The sequence below is a fragment of the Haemorhous mexicanus genome, chromosome 3, assembly GCF_027477595.1.
Source record: "Haemorhous mexicanus isolate bHaeMex1 chromosome 3, bHaeMex1.pri, whole genome shotgun sequence".
Taxonomy (NCBI): domain Eukaryota; kingdom Metazoa; phylum Chordata; class Aves; order Passeriformes; family Fringillidae; genus Haemorhous; species Haemorhous mexicanus.
Window position 1 is genome coordinate 56,301,509 of NC_082343.1, and position 23,293 is coordinate 56,324,801.

At 38.3% G+C, this 23,293-nt stretch overlaps 1 protein-coding gene across 6 annotated transcripts in view; it reads right to left on the reverse strand.

Moving 5' to 3' along the window:
- The window catches only part of ARID1B (AT-rich interaction domain 1B), a 326,525-nt gene that overhangs the window by 233,767 nt on the left and 69,465 nt on the right, over window positions 1-23,293 (reverse strand). For all 6 annotated transcript variants that reach the window (XM_059841926.1, XM_059841925.1, XM_059841924.1 and 3 more), the window contains exon 4: window positions 10,589-10,735. In XM_059841926.1, the coding sequence (XP_059697909.1) occupies window positions 10,589-10,735 (147 nt within the window). The remainder of the gene's footprint in view (window positions 1-10,588; window positions 10,736-23,293) is intronic.

Consider the following 23,293-nt stretch of genomic DNA (forward strand, 5'->3'; position numbering starts at 1 on the left):
GGTGTGTTACATTTGGGGCGTGCTACTGGAAGTACAAAATTAGCTGCATTACCATCCTCCCTCTGCAGTCTGTGAAGACACAGAGTATCTGTGCAAAAATCTTTAAATCCAGCCCACCACACAGAACAATATCATAGTCCAAGGAGTGGGAAAAGAAGCGAAAATTCCAAAAGGAAGCGCCCCCCAGTAGAAGCAATTCAATGGACTGCACAATATAACAGTTTAAACCAACAGCAGCAAACTATTTCTTTATTCTTTTGAGATAAAAAAGTCTTCACCACCATAACCACAATTCTCAAAAGAAAATATTCCCAGCTGGGCTGTTGCTGGGAGTGGCAGGAGGAGGGGGTAAGATGGTGGTGGACAAATTAAAGAAGTGGTGAAAACTTAAAATTCTGAGACCAGACCACTGACTACTCTTTAATACAGCAATGAAAAAACAGCGATGTTCATTAAAAGTTGATAAAGGATTACTAGGTAATAAAGCAACAGTGATCCTCTCTTTTTTGTGAGGGTGAAGGAGAACAGTCTTCATGAATTCTATAGGCAGAGACCGAAATCCCAGACTGGTTATAACTGGTTATTAAGCTTTCTACCTCCAAACATGCATGTGGAAGATAGTTTCTTGGCAGTCAGGGATAAACATGAGGAAGACACATAGAGAGAGGCTGTGTTCTTCCAGAGCTTGATTTATTGAGGGACAGCTCATCAAGACCAACAGTTGTTCTCCTGTCTTCCACAACATAAACACCAAATAGTTTTGTCAACATGTAAAGGTACCACTTGTTTTTTAAGTGGTATCTTATTTATTTTGATTTGCTATTTCATTCTTTGTTGTACATATCTGATTGCAACAACTAAAACACCCTGTAACAATTCAGCTGCGTGCTCCAAAATCTATTTGAAATCCTACTACAGTACAGGAAAGGATAATGAATGCATATGAAATGTATGCTGGTCAATATTCACATAATACATTGTCTCAGCAACAAAAATGCCAATGCAAAATACAGAAAATAAAACTAAATATATGTATACTGAACAGCTTCAATTATTAAAGAAAATGCATGCAGCCAAAAAAAAAGCAATGTTAGATTTTATGCCAGGAATATTAACAAACTTATTTTCCCTACCTCGGAGGAAAATAATGTGTGTTAATTTAAAGGCCATAAGAGAATATTGTTATATTGCAACTGGCCACGAGGTGCAATTTACAAGACCACTGAAATTTGGAATATATACTGCTTATACAGAACTAAAAAAACAAACCAACCAACCAAACAGAATAAATAGTAAAAAAACCCCCAACCACTTAGATTTATTAGTAGTTTTTAGACTTTACAACACGATCACTTAATTCAGAATGCTATTCTATTTGCATTTTAGAATTTTTCTTAGAACAGGATTTGTACCTTTATATTCTAAAATATTTGCCTACATAACTTTTGTCAATGAACGGCCATCAGATTAGTGGGTCATAAAATAAATGACAATTACATGATTAGGTATCTCCTGATAAACTCACTATTCTGTTTAACTTACTGCTACATTTCAAAGGTATGGATAAAATTATTTCTGCGATATTAATTTAGCTCTCTGAATAACATTAAAAGAAAACCCTCCTTGAGTAGTAAGGAGAGTAGTAAGGGTAGCAACAATAGTTATGATCACTAATCTCCTATAAAAAAATAGTTTTTATCAGCCTGCATTCCAGTAGTTTTACTATCAAGTTAATTAATTGACTCCTATGCTAATATCTAAATGCCAAGCAATTAATGGCACTGAACTATAGATGGCTTTTCTTTGCTCTTGTAGAGTTATTTTATAAAGCAAATGCAATTCTGTCACTTCACTGATTTAATGCAGGCTTTGTGAGGTTAATATTCCTAAGCAAATGCAAAATAAAGAACTGCTTTAATTAACCTTCTGTGATTTAAATACTGGGAGAAATCAGAACTCGGAAACTTTAAGTAATATCACCATCATAACAACAATACTTTGTGGATCAAAGCCAAACCACTGATTTGAGAACTTTAAGAAATACATTTGGACACATGTATCTTACTGTGTTTCTGAACTCATTAAAAGGACCTTTCTCTAAGCATAGCATACTAAATCCATGATAGATTTTACACATTTTTTGTAGTTGAGCTGAAAAATATTTCCTTTCAAGATTATTTACTTATAAATACTGAAGTTGTTAGTTTGAACAAATGATTCAGCACCCCTGCTTTTTCCACCAGAATACTTAGTGAGGATTTTTGTTACGGACATAGGACACTGCTCACTAAATCTACAAACTGATTGCACGTAAGTAACTGACCACTTAAAATTAAAGCAGCAAAACAGAACTTCCCTTTTCCTAGGAGATTAAGTTTTCTCTCTTTGTAATTTATCTGAAGGGAGGCTTTTATTGCCAGAGTTTCTTTATGACATTGTATGCTAACTTCATTTTAGAACATGAAAAAAATCAAGACTCAAGCCTTTTAGTATTGCATATCTTTCAAGCACAAAAGTTGCAATACATCTGCCAGGCTCAGAATGATACAAAACCACAGGAATAAAAATTAAAAACCAGCAGGATACAGGTGGCCATGAACATTCCTGCCAAACAGGTTTGCAATGTGTGCTGACCTATCTCCTCTGACTATCCAGCCAGGCATCACCAAACCCCCATCAGCAGCAGATGCCTGAAGAGGTGCACTTGCTGGTTTCTCAGGAAAAGAAAGCTGACCTTCAGAATTCCTCCTTGAGATGGAAAAGCCTGCTTTCAGCAGAAAACCATTAAGAGATGAAGACAGCAAAAGAACATACATACTGAGAAAATGTTTAACTCAATGAGGGAACTTGAAACTGAAGGTGCTGTTCAGTTGTTGAGACAACTCAGAGGTAAACAAATTCTTTCACTGACAGTACTTTGGAAGATTATAAAACAGAAGTATAAACAAGCTTGCTACATTTTATACATGAACAGTAGTACCACTTTTCAAGATAAAGTACTTCGCCTTTCCCAGTAGTACCACTTAAGAAATCCAAGTTACTACAAAGACAGTATGTGTAAGGAGCAGTTATACATGCTAACTTTCACAGCTTCAGGCCTAACAGACTGGAGTTGGATTTTTATTTGCATAAATTGATCACAATCTCCGTAAACACTCTCTTTAAAATAACAGGGTCAAGAAAGTCTTCTCTAAATCTGAATGTAGATTTTTGGGTTTGGTCAACAAGCCTTCAGCAAAAACAAGCCTGTGCTGCTGTGACTGCTGCTCTGTACTATGCCCTCAATTTTGTGTTTGTGCTCAGGTGTGAGTTTACAGACGATTATACTTTCTTCTTCTGCCTGACTCTATTCCTTCTAGCTACTTGGCTCTGGAAAATTATTCTCCAAGTCTGTCAGGCTAGCACTTTATAATCTTATAAATACAGAGAAAAATGCTGAGGAAAAAAAAAAAGAGAGAGATTTGACACATTTCCTGTAATGATATAAGCAACGATGAGCAAACAGATCAGTCCCCAAATGGACAATAATCAGCCATTCCCATTACTGGGAGAAGACACAGTGCAGGAGTCAGTTTCACTGAACTCCTGAGCTGAGCTAAGTAAGCTCCACCAGAAAAATAGTCTTATTCTGAACACTTATTTGCTATCATAGCAGCATCATGATTATGAAATAATACTTTATAAAAGCAGAGATCAAACTGACCAAGATTTCAGTCAGTTAAATACTCATTGAACCTACAAGGGTTCAAACCCCTCTTGTCCTTCCTGAAAATATCATGTGCTTAAGAAAGGCTCAAAGAGGATAAATCAGTCTCATGCACAAGTTCAACACGGTTCCTAAGTATTTCAACAGTTCTTTAATCACTTCAGTGCTCAGCAGGTGCTGGTCACTGGTGGCTTGACTAGGAGAAGTTGTGTGTGAGTTTGGAAGCCATTTGCTGAAAGCCTGCTCCCCTTTCCTGCTTTCCCCAAGCCCAGTCAAGATGCAAGAAGCCAGTACTGCACTCTGCTTTTTGGTATCTATCTGACCTCTCTGAAGCACGTTGGCAACAGAAGGTTCAGTGTACCAGAACTGATGCCTTCATACAAAGAAATACTATTGGTGTTCCTCATCTCTCATTTCAGCTTCCCCCATAAGGGAGGCTGAAATGGCTGGCAAAGTATATACACACACACACACATATATATGTATGAGTTCTGTATGAGTTCTGTGTGTCATGAGCCTGGGATTAAATGTTTGAGAGGAATTACTTCAGCGTAGTACCTCTTCACTCTGGAAAGAATATAATTGCTCCTAAGCTAAAAACAAGTCCAGCATTTCAGAATGGAGTGAGTGTACACTGAGCACTAGGCATCTCTGTTGCTGAGACAACAAAAGCCATGAAGGATTTATAGTACACAAGAAGCAGTGGTGTCAGCCACTGCTGCTGACAGCAGGTAACTATCTCTAAACATTAAATTTGATTATGAGTTCCCACATAACTGTAATAGCCAACTTCCACAAAGAATACTTTCCTATATGCCTGGCAGCAAATGTCAGATTAGCATACCAGCTTGTTCTTTCCCAGATTTCCTGTGGTTCATAACCCAACAAATATTAAGTGCAACCACTCATCGAGCAGTAGAATGATTACAGATACCAAGGTTTAAAAAGGACAGAAGGACAAATTATTTTTATTACGACTTTTAAGACATGCGCAGCTGTATGGTAGTCCTTAAAACAAATTTAAATTTAAGTCTGAAGGATTTGACACTAAACTACAGTACAGTTGACTGCTGCCAATTTCTAGTAGCTTAAGAGTAAAGATTTTACTATAAAGAGTAATTGCATTGAGGTATACCAATTTAGATTCACTGAGGACTGTCTGTATTACTTACTAGTGAATTTGATACTTGCATGTAAGACAGTTATTCCTATTATTACAATACTATTTTTGTACAGTGTTACACCCCAAAACAGCTTGACAACATTAATTAACATGTTGCTTATTATACTGTTTAAAGAACTTTAGCAGTTCACATTGAATTTAAAAACAATACTTTATGTTCATTGTACCAAAATCACTTTAATAATTTGGTGCATTTTGCCACAATACAATTTGTTCTGTTTTCATGACAGTCATACAGATTGGACATGAAAACAGATTAATTAGTTTCACATTTTGTTCACATTTTCAAAGACTGTTTCAAATCAGGAAATGTTTTATCTGTTCTACCTTACACTGACTCAACACTAGAAACAGATGTCTGCTAAAGAACTTTCTCATCATCATCACAGGCTAAAAACTGAGACTAATCCCAACCACTGATTCCAGTTCAGGGAAACATAGAGAAGCCACTTACGGAAGCATCAGTGGTCTCCAACCCTCTGCCTGGAGAGAATGACCAAGGTGTCACCAGAGATGCTTCCCACCTTCTCATGTACACTGCCTTCCTGCTTCAGATGCCTTTCTACCTGGGACTACTAAAACAATTCACAAATTCTTACTGGCCCAAACTGCATCTGTTCCCTGAGCGAGTCTCAGGGAAAAAATCCCACCAGTCAGTCTTGCTCTTTATTTGTCCTCTACAGTTTGAGTAGGAAAAAAATCTCACCAAGATCAGCAGGTAAGGTATATTATTCTGGGGGGCAAACAAGGTTTTGGCCAGCTTTCAGAACACCTAAATAAAACCTGTGAGACAGTGAGACAGTGCTTTTTGTTTGCTTGTTTATAAAACATTTTCTCCTTTTAAGTAAAAGCAGACCAAAGAGTGAGCCTGAACTACTTAGAAAAACCCATAGTAACCACAACAAATGATGTACAAACACACACAAACTCTTCGTGCACACAGCTAACCAGAATGACCAATGCCCCAGAAAAGGGCACATGCATGCCCCACCTCAAGGACCTGCCACACTTTTTTCCCATTTAATCTTATGGGAGAAAAGGGATCAGCATTCTGTTCTGGAAACTTGCAAGCAGAGAGTTCCCAGGAAGGTGTAAAACAAAAGATGACTTCATTCAGGGTAACAGCAGTAGGTGTAGAATAAAATCACTATTTTTGTTTAACTAAGAGTGAGACCACAAGTATTTTGCAGATCCATTTCATCTGTCAAAAACTGATACAGTCCCAATTCATAAAATAACACAATAAAGCTTAGAGGCACAATTCTATCTCGATACATATGAACACATGCTACATAAAGCAAGAAAATATATAAACATGGCTGTTTATAAGCCAGTTGGAAAGCATAATAACCAAAAATATACATCACACTATCTTAACAAAATAATGTTTAATGATGACAGTTTAAGCTTGCAATTACATGACATTCTTGAACAAAATATCACTTCTACTTATGGCAAAAGATTTAAAACTGCAAAAACAAGCAAAGCATTTATTCATTTATATGCCATTTCAAGATGAAAAGCCCTGCCAAGGGCAACACTATAGTAGTGTAGCACATCTTTCTTCCTCTTTTTTCTTTTGAAGAGCAGTAAAGGTAAAAAGAAGTTAAAGAAAAAAAAAAAAAAAACCAAGGCAGTATCTACATCTACTGGCAATTTCTAATGATCAATGAATCTGCTACTGCAATAAATTTGCTTAAAACAAAACTCTTCCTTTAATGGTTTTTACACAGCAGGCTCCTGATATGAAGAGGGGATGACTGATGCTGGCTTACAATATGGTTCTATAGTAAACTGTGCCAGTTTTACTATCAAATCACCTCTTATGAAACTCTCTTTCTGCCTACCATGCAATCAATTTAACAAAGATCTAAACAACTTAACAGATCAAACATTCAAATAAATCTCATTCTCCTCCTTCCCATCTATGCTTATTAGAAGAATGAAAGTCACAAGTCACTGGAAGAGTCCCAGAAATTGTTTTATCTGTTTACTTTTATAAGACAAGATTGCATATTGAATTCAAGTGAGTCAAAGAAAAACAGCAATGGCTTCACACTTCCACAATATGTGAGAAATGAAGACGAGCACCAATTCTAAGGCACAACACGGAGTTATACCTGACCTCAGGAGCTCACTCACAATGTGTCTAAAAGAGCAAAAATAAAACATCATCTGCAAGAAATTTCACATCAGTTTTCTCCCTATAACAAAATACCCAGATCATCACACTATGAGGTTTTACATAAAAGGAAACTGATGGCAAGAAAAAGTCCATCATCCAGACAGAATAAACACTATTTTCAGCTTTATAATCTCCAAAACAAGTAGCTTGACATAAAGCTACAAGGAAAATAGAGAAAATACAGACAGGAAAAGAAGGCAAATTAGAGAAGCCCTCTTTCCCCAGTCTAGCATTTCTCTTCTCCCTCCTGAAGTAAAACCAATTCAATCACACTCACATCACAAAATCAATATAGAAAGACAAAAAAAAGGTTAATGAACAATATAGAGAACACAAAGGAAATTAATTTGCAAGCTGAAAAGAAAGAACAAAACTAAGGATGACAGACAGAAAGGATGACAGATTGTATGACTGAAACTACCTCAGCTTTCTAATTGACAGGATTATATAAACAGGATGTACTGATATTTTTAGGAGCAGAAATAAGAAAGATACACCAACTGGTGCAACAGGTAATATATGAATCTGTAGTTGATTTTAAAATTGTGTTTAGAAAATGTAAAGCCAGTTTTAAGTCACAGCAACACAATCACATATATTCAAAGAGACCTTCAGAGAGAGATCATATAGTCAAACCTCCAGCCCAAAGCAAGCCTAGCAAGAACAGGGTGCTTGGGGGCTTTGTCTAGTTGAATTTCTCCAGTGATGGAGACTGCAGTCTCTCTGGCATTTTGTGGGGTTTATAATTTTTGAGTTTGTTTCTTTCTTTCTTTTACAGAGTTGCAACATCCCTCTTCTTAGTGTGTCCCTATTGCTTCTTGTCCTTCCATTGTGCCCCTGAGATGAGTTTGGATGAATTTCTCATCCACATTCCCCAAACTGGTAGCTCTCCTAAAACGAAACAAGTACCCACCACTCCTACTTCTCTTGCTAAAACTTTAATCAAATAAATTACAATTTTTTGTTTTTCAAAGGTAATCAGTCTCATATAAGCAGAGATATGTATGCTTAAGTAAACATAGTTTGTCAGTTTTTTCTGTCAGCAGCAGAATTTGACATATGCTCACAACTGTTTTTTTTTTTCCCCAGTATTAATTTTTGTATTCCACACTGTTTACCACTTGATGGTAATTCTACTATGCATTACCAGTAGAGAAAGAACACTTCTGCTGAAGTGTCAGAAATACAGACTTCAATTTCTTGTGTTAGGGACTGTTTTCTAGATGAGCAATTCTCAAAGAACAGGAAAGCACATAGTGGTGAGGTTTTACAGAGAAACATAACAGAAGAAGTGTTCACCTGCTGATTCTTCTTGAGAAAGGAGGAAGAGCAGCCATGGAACTGATCTGGAGATCAGGAAAGAAGCAAGCCCCAAAGTGTTTTAGGACTACTTATTAGTTATACAAAATAGTTCCATCTATACACTAATAATCCAATTACACAGTGAAATTATCATGTAATTCAGAAACTGGGATCAGAGTTCAAAACTTAAGAGGCTGACCACAACAGAAGAACAATCATTCACAAACCATCAAGAATTCAAGTAAAATTCTCACAGAAAGGACTACCAACTGCAAGGCTGTATTGGTCAGGACCCAATGCATCATCTCATCTTGCAGACTGAGGCAAAAAAATGCCTTCCTAAGATGCCTGTATCAGCCTTGGAGCTCGGATTTTGACTGTCATTCAGTGTCATTTCAAACCCTCAAAAAGGGAATTTGGCTACATCAAGGCTGGTATCTTTTGCCTGCGAATCTGCCCCTGCCTTTCTCTTCATCCTAGTTCTCAGAAATTCAAAATATATGGAAGGCTTTACTCTAATTTTACTTTCATCCTTCTATGATCCCTCTCACTTCACTGCACAAACCTTCTCTTTCCCAGCTATGATAGCAAATGATGTAATTGGAACACCTATCAACAGATAAATCAGTACCTTTTTACTCTTAAGGCCTATAAAGTTGGAATGTTTTGTGTATTTTTTAAACCAAAATATTCAGTCCGTTCAACTGACAGTATATTTAAAACATGACAAGGTGTCCAAGGCAGCAAAAAACCCATTTCAATTTCATACACTGTGATATGTAGACATTACAGCAGCTGTGTTTCTTCTATCTTATAGGCTGTATTACTAGGTCTTTATCTGCTGAGACTTCACCAAGATGCTTATGAACAGTATTTTCAAGTCATAGAGAAATCAAGCATTTAATGGCTAAGTAAAAAAGGAAGAAAATTAAATTTAAAGACACAACTGCAATCTTTAAAGTTGCAGTTACATATAATCCAAAAGACAGAATGTGGTGACATTTACAAGAATATCATAGATACAATTAAGAATTCTATTTCATAAACCATCCAGCATTTTCATGAAAAAAGTTAATTCTCAATGGAATTTTAAAATGTAGATGAAGAAAAATTAACATGTAATTACACAGTGAAATTATCATAGCTTTATTTTAAAGTCAAAGGAGGGGAGTCTCCAGTATCATTGCCACTTCCAGCATCTTTTGTTAGTTTATTCTACGCACTATTTTTATTTCAAGCTAAGATTTCTACATTGCACCAGCATAATCGCAAAATGTTAATCAACCATGCCTGACAGAATTCCCCAGGGACTTGCAGCAAGTGCTGATGCTTCCACTAATATCCAGTCTTGAGCAACTCACTTTTGTTAGATTTCCCAGGATGGTGAGTATGCTTTAGTTTCATCCTTCCATTTCCAGATCACCTCTCCGTGATTAACAGAGCTGAGACTGCAGACAGAACTGAGCCTACATGTTCAGCTGCATCAGCTATGCACATCCATTTTGTTCAGTATCTAAAATCCAAGTGTTTCTCCAGCTCTGGGAACCAGACCCATACATTATCACTTCAGATCTCGGGTAAAAACAGAATCACTTGAAATTAATTTTAATGCTTAATATAAAGAGCACAATTCAAAACCAGCAATGGATAACGGATTATGCGGTTGCCCTAACTGGATGTGCAAACTGACAACATTCAAATTAATAGCTGCAATATCCATTTAAAATATCTTTTAAGAAGCTCCCTTGACAAAGCAACTCCAAAATGCCTTGAACTCCTCCGCAAGAAACCCAAAACAGCAGTGTCCACACTAGATGCAGGAATTCTCAACAATGGCTGTCTTGTGAGGAAACAACAAAACAAAAGAAAGGAAAAGCTCCAGCATCCACTGACATCTCATCAAGAAATTGTTACCTGTTTTTAAAAGCAGAGATGCTGGGACATATACACTGGCTTTACCCTAAAAAGGTGGCATGAAACAAAGTCTGAAAATCTGCGCAGATGTATTTGTGCATATATCCTGAAGACCGTTCAGAAAGATGTCGTCTGATTCCACATTTATTTAATTTTGCTCAATTTATTATTTAATTATTGTTCTTTAATTAACACTGCTCCCTCGAAAAGATGAGGGGTGAGTTTTGTGCATTGCACACAGGTTCCTTTTACACTTCCAGCCCCAGGGTGCCCGTCAGTAGTGGAGGACAGTGCTTACCTGCTGAGCCTGGTACCTCTGCTGGGCCTGCGACAGGTACTGCGCCTGGGGTGGCAGGTGCTGGGGCTGCGGCTGCTGGTTGTAGTACGGCTGCTGGCCCTGCTGGCAGTAGCCACTCACACCTTGCTGACCATACTGAGGTGGGATCTGTTGGAAGAGCCAAGCAAAGCAAATCCATGAGTGGAAGCAGAATGACATGAAATAAAGCAATGTCCCACCCATATGGCAACCTCAGCAGAAGTGATATCCTCAGCAACACACCTGACCCAGCAGTCTGACCCCTTCCCTCAGCACTTAATGGGAGCCCTTAGACTCTCCTACCTTAGCAGGGGTAAGCCCAAGTGCTCTGCATAGTTACTCTTTTTGGAAGAGCTACTATGGAAAATGCTACGCTTCTGAACATCACAATTCTCTAATGCCCACCCTTAAAACAGAGAAGCAGTTATTTGAAATATTTGCTCTCCATGGCCACACTATTGAGGCAAATCAAAAGAGGAATCATTCTGATGCACTGACCCAAAAGTTGAATTGTGGAAAAAAAGCACAACTCTTAAAAAGACATTGAAAGAGAAATATTTCTGTCTTTTTCTGCCCACTGACCTCAGGTTTTTATTGTTTGTATTTAAGCCTTACACAAAAGTCTTGGAGTTTGGCAGGATTTTGGTTTTGTCAAGTTCAATCTCTCTTAGTCTTCTCCCTCCTACTAAGATATACTTTTTAAAAAACAGCAAAACAAAATAAGGTGTTACACACCAGCTGGAACATGTATCATGTACTGAGAACAGGCACACACTGAGAATCTGTTAGAACCAAAACCAAGTCAATTACAGTGTCAGAGAAATTTTCTGCATTGGTTTAGTCTGTAAGCCTTTTATCAACAGACACTGACATTTTCTCGAGGTATTTGAAAGAGCACACTTTCAATGGACTCCTGATATCAAGCCCAGATTTCCCTGATTTTAAGTACCTATGCTTTTCCCCAAACTCTGGAATTTAATATTATTTCAGTGCAGCACACGACTTCTCCGTTCTAGAATGGACCTCCCGCTGGTCCTGCATATCCTTGCCCTAAGCAAGTGTCTCAAATACCTGAGCACATCTGAAATGCCTCTGAACTGTTCCCACTGAGTTTCTCATACAACAATAAATCTGTTTATTCAACAAGCAAACACATACCTGTTCTACCTAAAGTTAATTTACTACATTCATTCAACAGTATTTGCTAGGCAATAATAATAATGGTAATGATAATAATAATAATAAATTAAATTTAAACACCTGCTTATAATGCTTTTATTATCACAACTTGATCTGCTCCTATTACTTCTGCCAGAAGCTGGAAGTCCTACCTCTTGGTTACTCCTAAGGTCAGTACTGTAACCCCACTCCTGCACTTGCTCTCTGCCTTCACATCCATTTTTTCCCCCATCATTTCACAGGCAGTTGAATTTTCTGTGACCAAAGCAACCCTTTCTGACAAATACCCTCTCCCCAATGATGCATAATGAGGCCTTTATAATGCAAACTAAAAAGGGTGTGTTGGAACATCATCAGGCAAACAGACAGCTGGAGTCTGGGATCTGACAGAAGACCACATGGTGATTTGCCCATCATCTGCAAAGGTCACAGAGCCTGGACTGGTTCCTATGAAATGCTGAGGAGAAACCTATGTTGTGGTGCATCTGGGTTCCAGTTACACCAGGAAGAAAAGGACAGATAACCAGACAGCAAAGTATGGGCTGCTAGAAAAAAAGAAAAAAATAAAGAGAACTTGAATGCCCAGTTAACCAGATGGTAACAAAGCAAAATACCAGATGCATGAGCAACCAGAATATCTCTAGAATAAAGATACTTGCACAGGAGAGCTGGAGTTCACCTGAACATAGGAGCCAGGTCACTGGTACATAAAGCACAAGAAAATGAAATTTTAAATGAGGAGGGGATTAGAAGAACACATGGTTAAAAAGTGTGGTATTGCTATGTCAAATGAAGACATGGAGATTCTGGGACATCAAATGAAGATGCTGAGAAGACTCAAAGAATGAAAAATGGACATACAGTGACTGCAGAGTAGGTAGAGTGGCAACAAGAAATTCTAACAATACATGGACTTCTACACAAAGAGGGGTGGACCGGATCAACTGCAAACCAAAGCACTAACAGTAGTCATATAAGAAATACACTAGAAAGGAAAAAAATGTGTGGGGTAACTAGTAGGCATCATCCTAGGACACAAATTCAGGGATAGGACAGATAACAACAAAGTAGCATTATATGCTACATAGCATTTAAAAACTAATCAAAATAAAACTCCACCTCACCACCCAGCAGAGAGGTCTGGAGCTTGGTCAGATAAAGAAGATTGAGTGCTGGAGCCACCATGCATGGCCGGACTACAACAACGCTGACAGCAGTGCACTAGCAAGATCAGCAAAAGGCACACCGCAAGATTGATTAGGGGGAGATTTCAACTCCCCCCAGACAGACTGAGTAAGCAGACTACAAAGCTGAGACCAAAGTATCAGATAATTCTCAAAGGTTGTTCCATGGAACTGCTGGTTAAGAAGCCTGCATGAGGAGCCACTGCCTTTGGCTCAGTCCAGAGCAGCAAGAATCATCTACTACTGCATCCTGCAGCTGCAGAACCACTGTACACCAGTGACCATAAAGGAGTTAAATTGAGCATCCCTACAGGAACAATCAAACCCGAGGAATCTACTACCGTCGTGCTTAACTTCAAAAAGCGTAACTACACAAAAATGAGAAAGCTTGTTAAAAGGAATCTCAGACAGCTATGAGAAATAAAATCTGACTGGCAGCATCAAAGCCGTTTAACAATAACCACATGGAAAGCACAGAAACAATATTCACCACCCATTCAGAAAGATTTGATAAGAGCAAAGGGACACCAGCAAGGCTCACTGCAGCTTTCTAGAGGCAAAAAGGCATCCCCTTCAATAAGCCAGAGCCAGGTCCAAATGAGGAAAACAGAAAAGACTGTAAACTCTGGCACTTCAAATGTAATAAGACAGGCCAGAAAGAACTGTTGGAACAGCTAGAAAAGGGAATCAAATGAGTAATGATTCATTTCTTTAAACACATCAGAAGTAGGAGGTCTGCCAGAGTCTGAAGTGACAAATGATGATGAAGGTATAAGGGGAGATACAGAGAGCACAACGCCATCACAGAGAAGCTTAACAAAATCTTTGGCTCTAGTGTGCACTGTGGAAAAATCTTGGGGTGTTCCCATGCTGGAGTCCTTTGTGAGGGACTTGATAAATGTCTCTAAATCTGATGGGACTTTTCATAGAATAAAGTGACAGATGAACAGTCAGAAGTGGCTTGGAACCATAAAGTATCACTCCAGAGGTCTAATCAAATTCAAAAAGCTCAATTCCTAATAACCATATACAGCATCTAAATTGGAGCTGCCTTGGTAGGTGAGAATTGCAGTATGGCTTAAAAAGAAAAGTCAGAAATTTGAGTAATTTAAGAGCACATAACACTGATGACTGTTCTGGACGAATCAGGACAGAGAAAAATGAAGATGAGATTTAGGAAACATCAACACAGCAAAAGAAAATCCCTTTCTACTGACTTCTTGGACTTCTTAGGAAAGGTCAGACAAAAAGATTCAGGGAAATGCAACGAGAATCATCATAGGTTTAGAACAGTTTCCATAAAAATCATCTATAACCTTCTGAGGATGGAAAAGACACCAGGAAGTAGGAACATGGTGGAAAGCTAAAAAAGCATCTTGTCCAACAACAATTAGGATGCATTCAATAGCAGAAGCAAACGTCAAAACAAGAGGGAAACAGGTTCTCTAGTCACAGAGGTAGCAGATGTTTAGAACTCCTTGCCAAAGTGATGTTTTGAAAGCTGAAAGTTTATGTGGGCTCAAGCAAAGACTGGACAAGTTCACAAAAGAGACATCCTCTGAGGGTTACCAAATTTATAGAGCCGCATCTGGCTCAGGAAGTCCCTGAAGTGAAAATAGCTGGAGGCTTGAAGAGTACTGGGGGAAGTACGACATGCTTGCTTTGTTCTGAGTCTCCTCCAGGCATCCAATTAAAGCCTCCACTGGAGGCAGGATATACAGGGCTGCATGAACTCTTGATCTGCCCTGATAGAGCCATGACTACTTCTCACCTCTTTGCAAAAGACAGTCGAGTCCATGGAGAAGACAATGAAATTTTGGTCTGCAAGATACTTAGGAACAAATGCAAGCAACCTGAAGAGGCAATAACACCTTGACTGCCAAAGCTCTGAGACTGCTATATTTTCTTAAATATTCCCCCAAGCAATCTGCTTTCAGACACTGGTTTAAGAACAGGTACCAGGCTCTTCTTCTGAACTTACATATCAGTTACTTATGTTAGAATTTTCCTCCATATCCTCCCACTTCAAACTGTTTTAAAAAAACAACCAAATACCACCACCTAAAATACAGCAATAATCCTAACGCTACATGTATGTTTGGATGCTCTTCTCTTCAATGCAGAGACTCATCACCACTGTCTTACCAGAGCACTCCATATAAAGCTGTGGCTATTTAAATAAATTACAAACAACAACATGCAAATTAATCCACCTGCTTTACTGATGGGGATCACAAGATACTGCTTATGGACAAAGGTTTATTAAACAGCATACAAAAAAAAAAATAAAGGTTAATTAAAATCTCCCCAGACCAAAACAAATCTAAAGCCAATTACTTACAATGCTTGGAGTGAATGACCCAAGCATCCACTTTCTTCATAAAGTAAACCCTCCCTCCCCTTCTCCCTTACACTTGTATTTTTTGTGGCCACACAAGGCAGGAGACAAGAATTTGGCAAATTTCATCATGCCTGTGGTAGTGCACATTTTCTGGGGAAGGCTGAAGAGAGAACTGACCTGAGTTTGAATCTACTTCTAGCGAAGCACAGAAACTCTAATAATTACTTTGGACTACTATCTGCCTTGCACAGTATAAATAGCATTATTTTGGGAGAAGTATGACTGACCATAACTGATTACACCACTCTGAACACAAACAGAGAAAGGATGAGAATAGGAGGAACAAAATTGGCAGCCAATATGAAGAGATGGGGCAAATCCAATTAAACCTATAACTTAGCCCATTATCTTTAATTCTTGTTTGAATAAAAGATCTGGTGGCAGGCATTTTTCTCCCAGGTAATACCTTGATAGAAATGGAAGTTTTAAGCAATTTTTGCAGGCGCAATCCATGACTGATGTCAAAGGAGAAGGATCATTAGACAGCATTAGAGTCATTATAATAATTTTTAAAATTAAAATGTAACAGAATTAGTGTGTTAGCATAGGTACACTAATAATACTAGCAATATGCAGCTACTGCCCTTTTACACCATCCTGATGGCTAAATCCAGTCGATAATGGAAGAAGCTTTACATAGCCCCTATCACAAAAAGCTCTGCAAAGTCGCTCTGGGATCCACCTGAACACATCATATACCATGATATGCTCACTACAGAGGAAGAGTCCTGGCTACATCCTTGTTTCTCCCTGAAATCTACTGGTTGCCCAAAAGTGAGGCATAATATTAGATATCCATTACCCTGGATGATACTGGTAAAAGGCAACAACACCATCTGGAAGCTGCGGACCACAGTGTCATGATATAAAAATCTGGGGAAAAACAGGGCTGTCTGGCCTGATCAGCATTAAGCTTGGTTTACAGAGAGAAGAAAAACTGAACCTCATGGGCAGGAGTGCCACTCAGAAGAAAGGATGGCACTACCTGGCTCTACAGCGGCACTACAGGGGCCAACTTTGCTGAGGAACAGTGAGACAGAATATTGTGAAACAAGTACCATCCTGAGTAATATAATCATCAGTAACATTCCACTTTCTTAGCATCAATTACATAGAAATTAGAATTTAAAAATGTATAGTGAGGGGCATTCTCAGAAAAATAAAATCCTACCCCCTATCCTAGTACTTTACTCTAGGAGTAAAACAGTGCCTTCCTTCAGTTAACTAAAGTTTACAGTATTTAATTCTAATTACTTTAATTTTACAGTGATCAATTCAGTTATAACTATAAAGGCAGATGTCACTCAGTTACTATCAAACCTTCAAAAAAAAACACTTGTGATTCATGAAACAACTTCTGCTTCAATTTTAGATTTCCAAAGCCAGACCTCTGCCAAATCCTAAGTATTTTCCTCCAAACATTCAAACCATGCACTTCTCCATACTTTGCAATAGAAAGCTGTAATAGGAAACTAACTCCTTGACTTTCACACACTTAACAAAAAGGTCTGGTTCATATCAAGAACTATCAAATTCACATAAGCCCAGGTCTTCATCTGTATGTTTAGCTGAATTAGAGTAAGAAGAAAAATATAATATGCTTATACAGCATAGGGAAATCCTCCGGCACATGTTTAGTAGAATATTCTGTCACAGTTAGGGCAGCATGGTCTCCTGTCTCAAATCAACGTGTTCAACCCAAGCATGCTTGTGCACACAGCCTTAATGAAGGCTAAAAATCCTTCTCACTGAATGACAAAAAAGAAAAAATCTAAAAGGAAACCAGGTAGAAAGCTGGGTGTTAATGTCAAGGCGATTAATCAGAGGCAGATCTGAAATCCTGATGCTACGACATTTTATTCATACATTCTATAAATTCTATTACTTCTTATCACTTAGCTTTGACCTTTTGACAATACATTGGTCACAATGTTCACCTGTGTTACTGTCTTTCCTACACTGCTTGCCTTTACATTGAAGTATGAACTTCAACATCTTATTAAGAGCCTTTAAAATATTAACACTAGGCCTTATACTGGTCTACTCTGTGACCCAGAGCAAGGAAGCAAAAGCATAAAAAGCACGTTTCTGTGTCACAGAACAATAATCCCCATCCCAGAACTTGCAAGGTAGTGGATTTTGCAGAGTCATCAAATGCATGCCTATGTTGAAGACTGCAGTGCAGCACACAGATCTGCAAACTAGCTCAGATACTGGCAGGAGACTACACCAAAAGCTGTGCTCAGCTAATTTGCCGTGCTCCACAGAAGGGTGAATTAGGTCAAAGGGAGATCCACACTCTTGTAGCCAGACTGCTTCTTGTACACAAGCCAGTTCATTAAAAAAGGTAGCTCAACCATCTTCAGAAGACGCTGCAGTCTGCAATGCAGTCATACCCAGAACTACAGAAAGGACAGGACTCACACACACGCCTGTAATCCCCTTCTCCCCAGGAAGCACACGGCAGCACAATTACACCACTTGTCAGTGACACGTATATGGCATCACATATGTACCTGTCAGAAGGCGCTCTCTACATACTGCCTTTTACTGTAGCTTAAATCAAAGCAACATAAGCTAACCAATTATTAATACAGGCAATTTTCCTCTCCTAAAAAAGCCTCAAACCAACCTTCCAAAAAAAAAAAAAAGTGTAAAAAATCTACTAAGTTTACATGATTAAGGAACTCTCCAGTCAGAAAATACAGATGTTAAAGTTCCAAAAACAACATTAACTGAGCCATGTTACACATATATAGCACCTTCTCTTTCTGATTTATGTTGTCAAAGGCATTTCATAAAATACAGAGGATGTGAAATGTGGCTTAGTTACTGTGGCTGCTAGAATCATTTATGTTTTCTGACTTCTTAGCTGTGCAACCTTCACATCTTATTAACATAGTTTTTTGCATAGATTGTAGTATGGAATAGTACTTATGTTTTATGTATCGACATATTTTTGATGTACTGAGATTTTGAATAAGTTTGCTATTCTTCATGATGAGAGCCAAATAAATAAAGACTACTGCCACAAAATAGTCAATCATTTATACGGAAAAGCAATATCTCTCCTTCCAAAAAAGAACACTTTGATTCCCCTGTCAGAAATTGATGAAAACTACCTCAGCTGTAAATGCTAAATCTATGCCAATATCACAACCACCTCCCACTCCCACCTTCCCCTAAAAACAATAAACAAACAAAAATAAAAAATTTGCATGTTTCAGATGAGCTAAAATTAGCTTCAAGGGAGAGGTAAACAGCTGAGTCTAGAAACAAAAGGAAGAAATTTTTCCTCCAATAGTGTTGATTTGCACAATGCATTACAGCTTGAACTAATGCAACATTTGGTCCATTCTGCAAGTTAAGGGATGAAAATACGATAATGTCCAGTAAGAGATTTCCACATTGCTGCATCTATGCTCTCAGACGGACACTATAGAGAAGACTAAAAATTTGCAACAGAATTGTTTTTTGAAGTGCTATTTTGGTACACACCCCATTACAAGTAGAGAGAAATATAGTCCCTACACATACACACACACACATGCACAAACTCTCAAGTGATGAGTCAGGTAAGATATCTATTCTTATACTCTGCCTTCCTTCCTTTTTTTTAAAAGAACTATCCAAAAAATTAAAAGGAATCATGTAATCTGCTTAAGTAATAGATTTCCACTTTACAAACCAACATAAGGGAAAGCACATCACAACTGTCACAACCTGATCTCTGGTGATCCTGATGATTGCAGCTTCAGTAAAAAACCTGTATGAAACCTCATCTCTTGCTGTGTGAGTAGCATGAAATTCACCTATGAAATGCCAGCCATTACAGAAAAATGCAAAAACCTATATTTAACTGATTTTTAATCATATAACAATTTATTACAGGGCACTTCTTGAGCATCCATGAATAGAATAAACAGTGATCTTTGATCCCCAAATCCTCTAGTTGCCATTTATTTTCCAGGAAATTTGTAACAATTTTGACCACTATTTCTTAAAGGGTGATTAAAATAAAATATGGTTAAAAAATACAGAGAAACATATTTCTTCAGACAAATTCTGCAATGCCATTCAAACCTTCTAAAGCAGGGAACACAAATGAGAGGTATGGGTTGAGTCTGAATAGCAGGTAATCCAGCTGCATGAATAACCCTCCAATTTTATGCCTTTATACACAGAGAGACTCCTAACACTTAATATTGGAGACTGAAAAATCCCTCAGTAAAACAGCTTTCACTCTACATTTCTTCTGGCACACAGTCTTGGTAGGAGGAAAAATTGCAAACACTCTTTAATCTCAGTAGTAAGAAAAGGCAGAATGTGCACACACCCTATTTATCATTGCTTCCCTGGCATCTTGCACACCCTTGAGTTTACTTTCTTTCTTTCAGTCTTTCGAGAGAAAAGGGTGCTTTTTAATTAATTCATGTTCTCCTCCAAAGATATCAATCTTGATGAATACTGTCTTTACCATTCCTAAACTCAATGGCTTTCAGAACTAAATCATTTGAGATCATTCAGAGCTCTTCACCTTATCTCTTAAAACAGCAGGAGAAGAATATAAAAGATCTTCCACAGGGAGCAATGCCATGAGCTCTTATGCAAGATAAGAGCTTTTCTCTTTTTTCCATCTAAATTTGACCAGTTCCACATAGAGTTTCACAGACCCTTTAAGTGCACACCCTCTTTCCCTGACAGCTGCTCTTCTTCCTTTATTGCTATCCTGCACCTGTGGAGGAACAACCCAGGCACCAATGTATGGTGGAGGCCACTCAGCTGGAAAACACCTTGGCAGAGAAGGACCTGAAGGTCCTGGTGGACACCAAGCAGAACATGAGCTAGCAATGCGCCCTTCCCACAAAGAGAGCTAATGGTATCCTGAGCTGCTTTAGACAAAGTACTGACGGCAGGCATGGAGAGGTGCTTCCACTCTGCTCTGGAGGACTGTGTCCAGCTCTGGGCTCCCCAGTACAGAGAGACATGGACATATTGGAGAGAGTTCAACAAAGGGCCACAAAGATGATTAAGGGGTTCATGCACCTGTGCTATGAGGAAGGGTAAGAGAGCTGGACTGTTCAGCCTGGAGAAGAGAGGGCTCCAGGAAGGCTGAATAGCAGCCTGCCAGTACATAAAGGGACTCTAAAAGAGAGCTGCAGAGGACTTTTGTACAACAGCATGTAGCAACAGGACAACAGGGCATGGCTTCAAACTGAAAGAAGGGAGGTTCAGATTAGGTATTAGGAAGGAATTCTCTACTGTGAGGATGGTGAAGCACCGGAACAGGTTGCCCAGGGAAATTGTGGAAGATGTGCTTCCACATCCCTGGAAGTGATGAACGGGGCTTTGAGCAACCTGGTCTAGTGGAAAGTATACCTGCCCATGGCAGGGTGGTTGGAATTTGATGATCTTCAAGGTCCCTTCTGACCCAGATCATTGTATGATTCTATACTTCAGTTTAGTAGTGTCTTAGTAGAAAGTTATCTGAAAAAGGGGCGCATGCAACTTCTAGTCATTAACAGAGACCCCTCTGGTTTTGGCCCAGACACCTTTGACAAGGTCACCACTTTTGAGTTAACCCCCACAAACAGCAGACCAGCAAGTCATCTTCTGTTCTGGTCCTTCTCTCTGTTAAAAGGGATATCACCCTTTTAATTGAGAAAAACTTGCAATGACAGAACATATTTACAGCTCTTTGTGTTTCCAAGCTCTTTGAATGCCCAAGTAATGTCCACAGCACAGGAGATTGGTCAAAACACAAAGAAAAAGGGATAACCTTCCATATCTATCATTTAGGTTCAGCAATATCTGTGATAAATCTAGTCATCTGTACAGTCCGAATTCTTCTAGTTTCTTCTATTATAGCAGGATCAAAGTCATACTTTTCATCTGGACACTAAAAATTCCCCACAGCAAGGAATCCTGAGGCAAAGAAAATGACTGGCTGAACTAACGGTAAGAAAATTTGATTACATCTCTATCCATCTAGGATAATTTATTATCCTGCAGCATAGCATTAACTGCCTAAGATCAGGATCCCATTCCTGTGGCACAGTTCCTCAATATCCTTCTGAGAGTACTTATGCCGGCTTAGAAAAACAAGAAATACAGAGCTACTCCTATCAGAAACCCTTCTTCTTTAGATGAATTTGACCAAAGTGCACCACCAATAAAACCAAAACCAACCAACCAGAACATTTTTTTTTAAAAGGGAAGATGTAAATATTTTCTGTGATGGCTTTTCTTTCCTTTTTCCTACTGGGAACAGATAAAAACCAAGTCAGACTCTTAAATAGGAGTACTTACATAACAGCTGTGATTTCAAATATTCCTCCAAGTATTTTTAAAAGAAAACTTTCAAATCATTCCTTGTAGACGCAGAGTTCAGATATTTGATTTATTCCATTTCTATTATTTAATTTGACCTATTACTTAGCACTGGAAAACATCAAAAGAACCCTGAAAGAAACATCAAAGACATCTGTCTTATAAATTCATAGCTGAAACCATATAGTACATCATAATTTTTAAAATAATTACAGTTTTATTATACTCAAAATAAGATGATTATTGTAAATTATTCCTCATATCAGTTACCACAAGTAAGTTTCAGAAACATCTGCTAAATGTAAGTATCTGGATACAGTCAATCCAATTCATGTAGCACTATAGTCAAAATAGAACAGAAAAACAAACAAGAACCTTTCAAGTCCTAACATCACTTATCAAAAATTACCTGTTTTGCTTAATTGAAAACAGCGAACTTAAAAACCTATGAAGAATCAACCACCAAATTGATACACTCATTCTATAAAACTACCAGATTTTTTAAAAATTAATATTGCAACTAAATTTAACTCAAATACTCTGCTCCATCTGTTAATGTTCATAATACCTACTATTCTTTCAAAGCATCCAAGCATCTCCAGTATATCTGCACACGGCTCCTTCCTTTCTGGAAAACTCAAGCCCCCCTTCCCCCAAGTCTAGTTGTTTTGGGCTATTATCCTGAACCTATTTTGTTTAAACATTCACCAAACAGATTCTTACACTCACAAGAAAATGCTTCCTTCTCATTTATGTCCGGACTGAAGTAATATCTATCTGTACACAAAATTAACACACAAGTGTATAATTGTAGTTTTATGCTCAAGTACCCCAATTATGCACTTTGAAACACTTTAAAGGATCCATCAGGAACATTTAATACCTCCAAACTGTAAAGTCTTGAGGAGTGTCTTTTGACAAGACAGCTGCATTATGGAGAAATCTTTCAGCTAAAAACAAAGAAAGCAATCAGCTTTGGGGTTTTTTTCCTCCAGGATACTCCGGCTGTAAAGAATGGCGGGACCTATCTGGTGCAGTATATTTTGCCACAACTAAGAGACAAGCAGGAAACTGAATAGCTTGTTTTGCTTTTGTGCAATATGTCCCAGGTAAGCACAAAAGGCCCAGCCTCCAGACTGCTTGAAAAGGTGATTAAGGAAAGGTGAACAAGAATGTTTGCAACAGACAAGTGAGGACCCTAAACCTTTCTCACTTCAGCCCCAAGTCAACTGCAACTCCACACACACGCTTGGTGAACATTCATCCTCTGCCTTCTCACTTCTTACAAATTACTTTTAAGAAGCAGTTTGTTCAAAAGGGGAGTGCAGAAGGTCACTGTCGACAGTTTTTTGTTCCATAAATAAATTTCTCTGCACATGTGGTGAAGAAGGGAAGTCTATATTAGCCCATCTGACTTTGCACTGAAATGGTTACAGGTGCTCACACATCACATTACACTCTTTCACACGGACTGGTGATAAACTTGCCATATCCTTCATGTTATAGTTTATGAGAACCACTGGTGGTGTTCATGGCAGGGGGGTAAGTGGGGGGATGTCCCAGCAAATACAAGAGAAGATAAGAAGACAAACT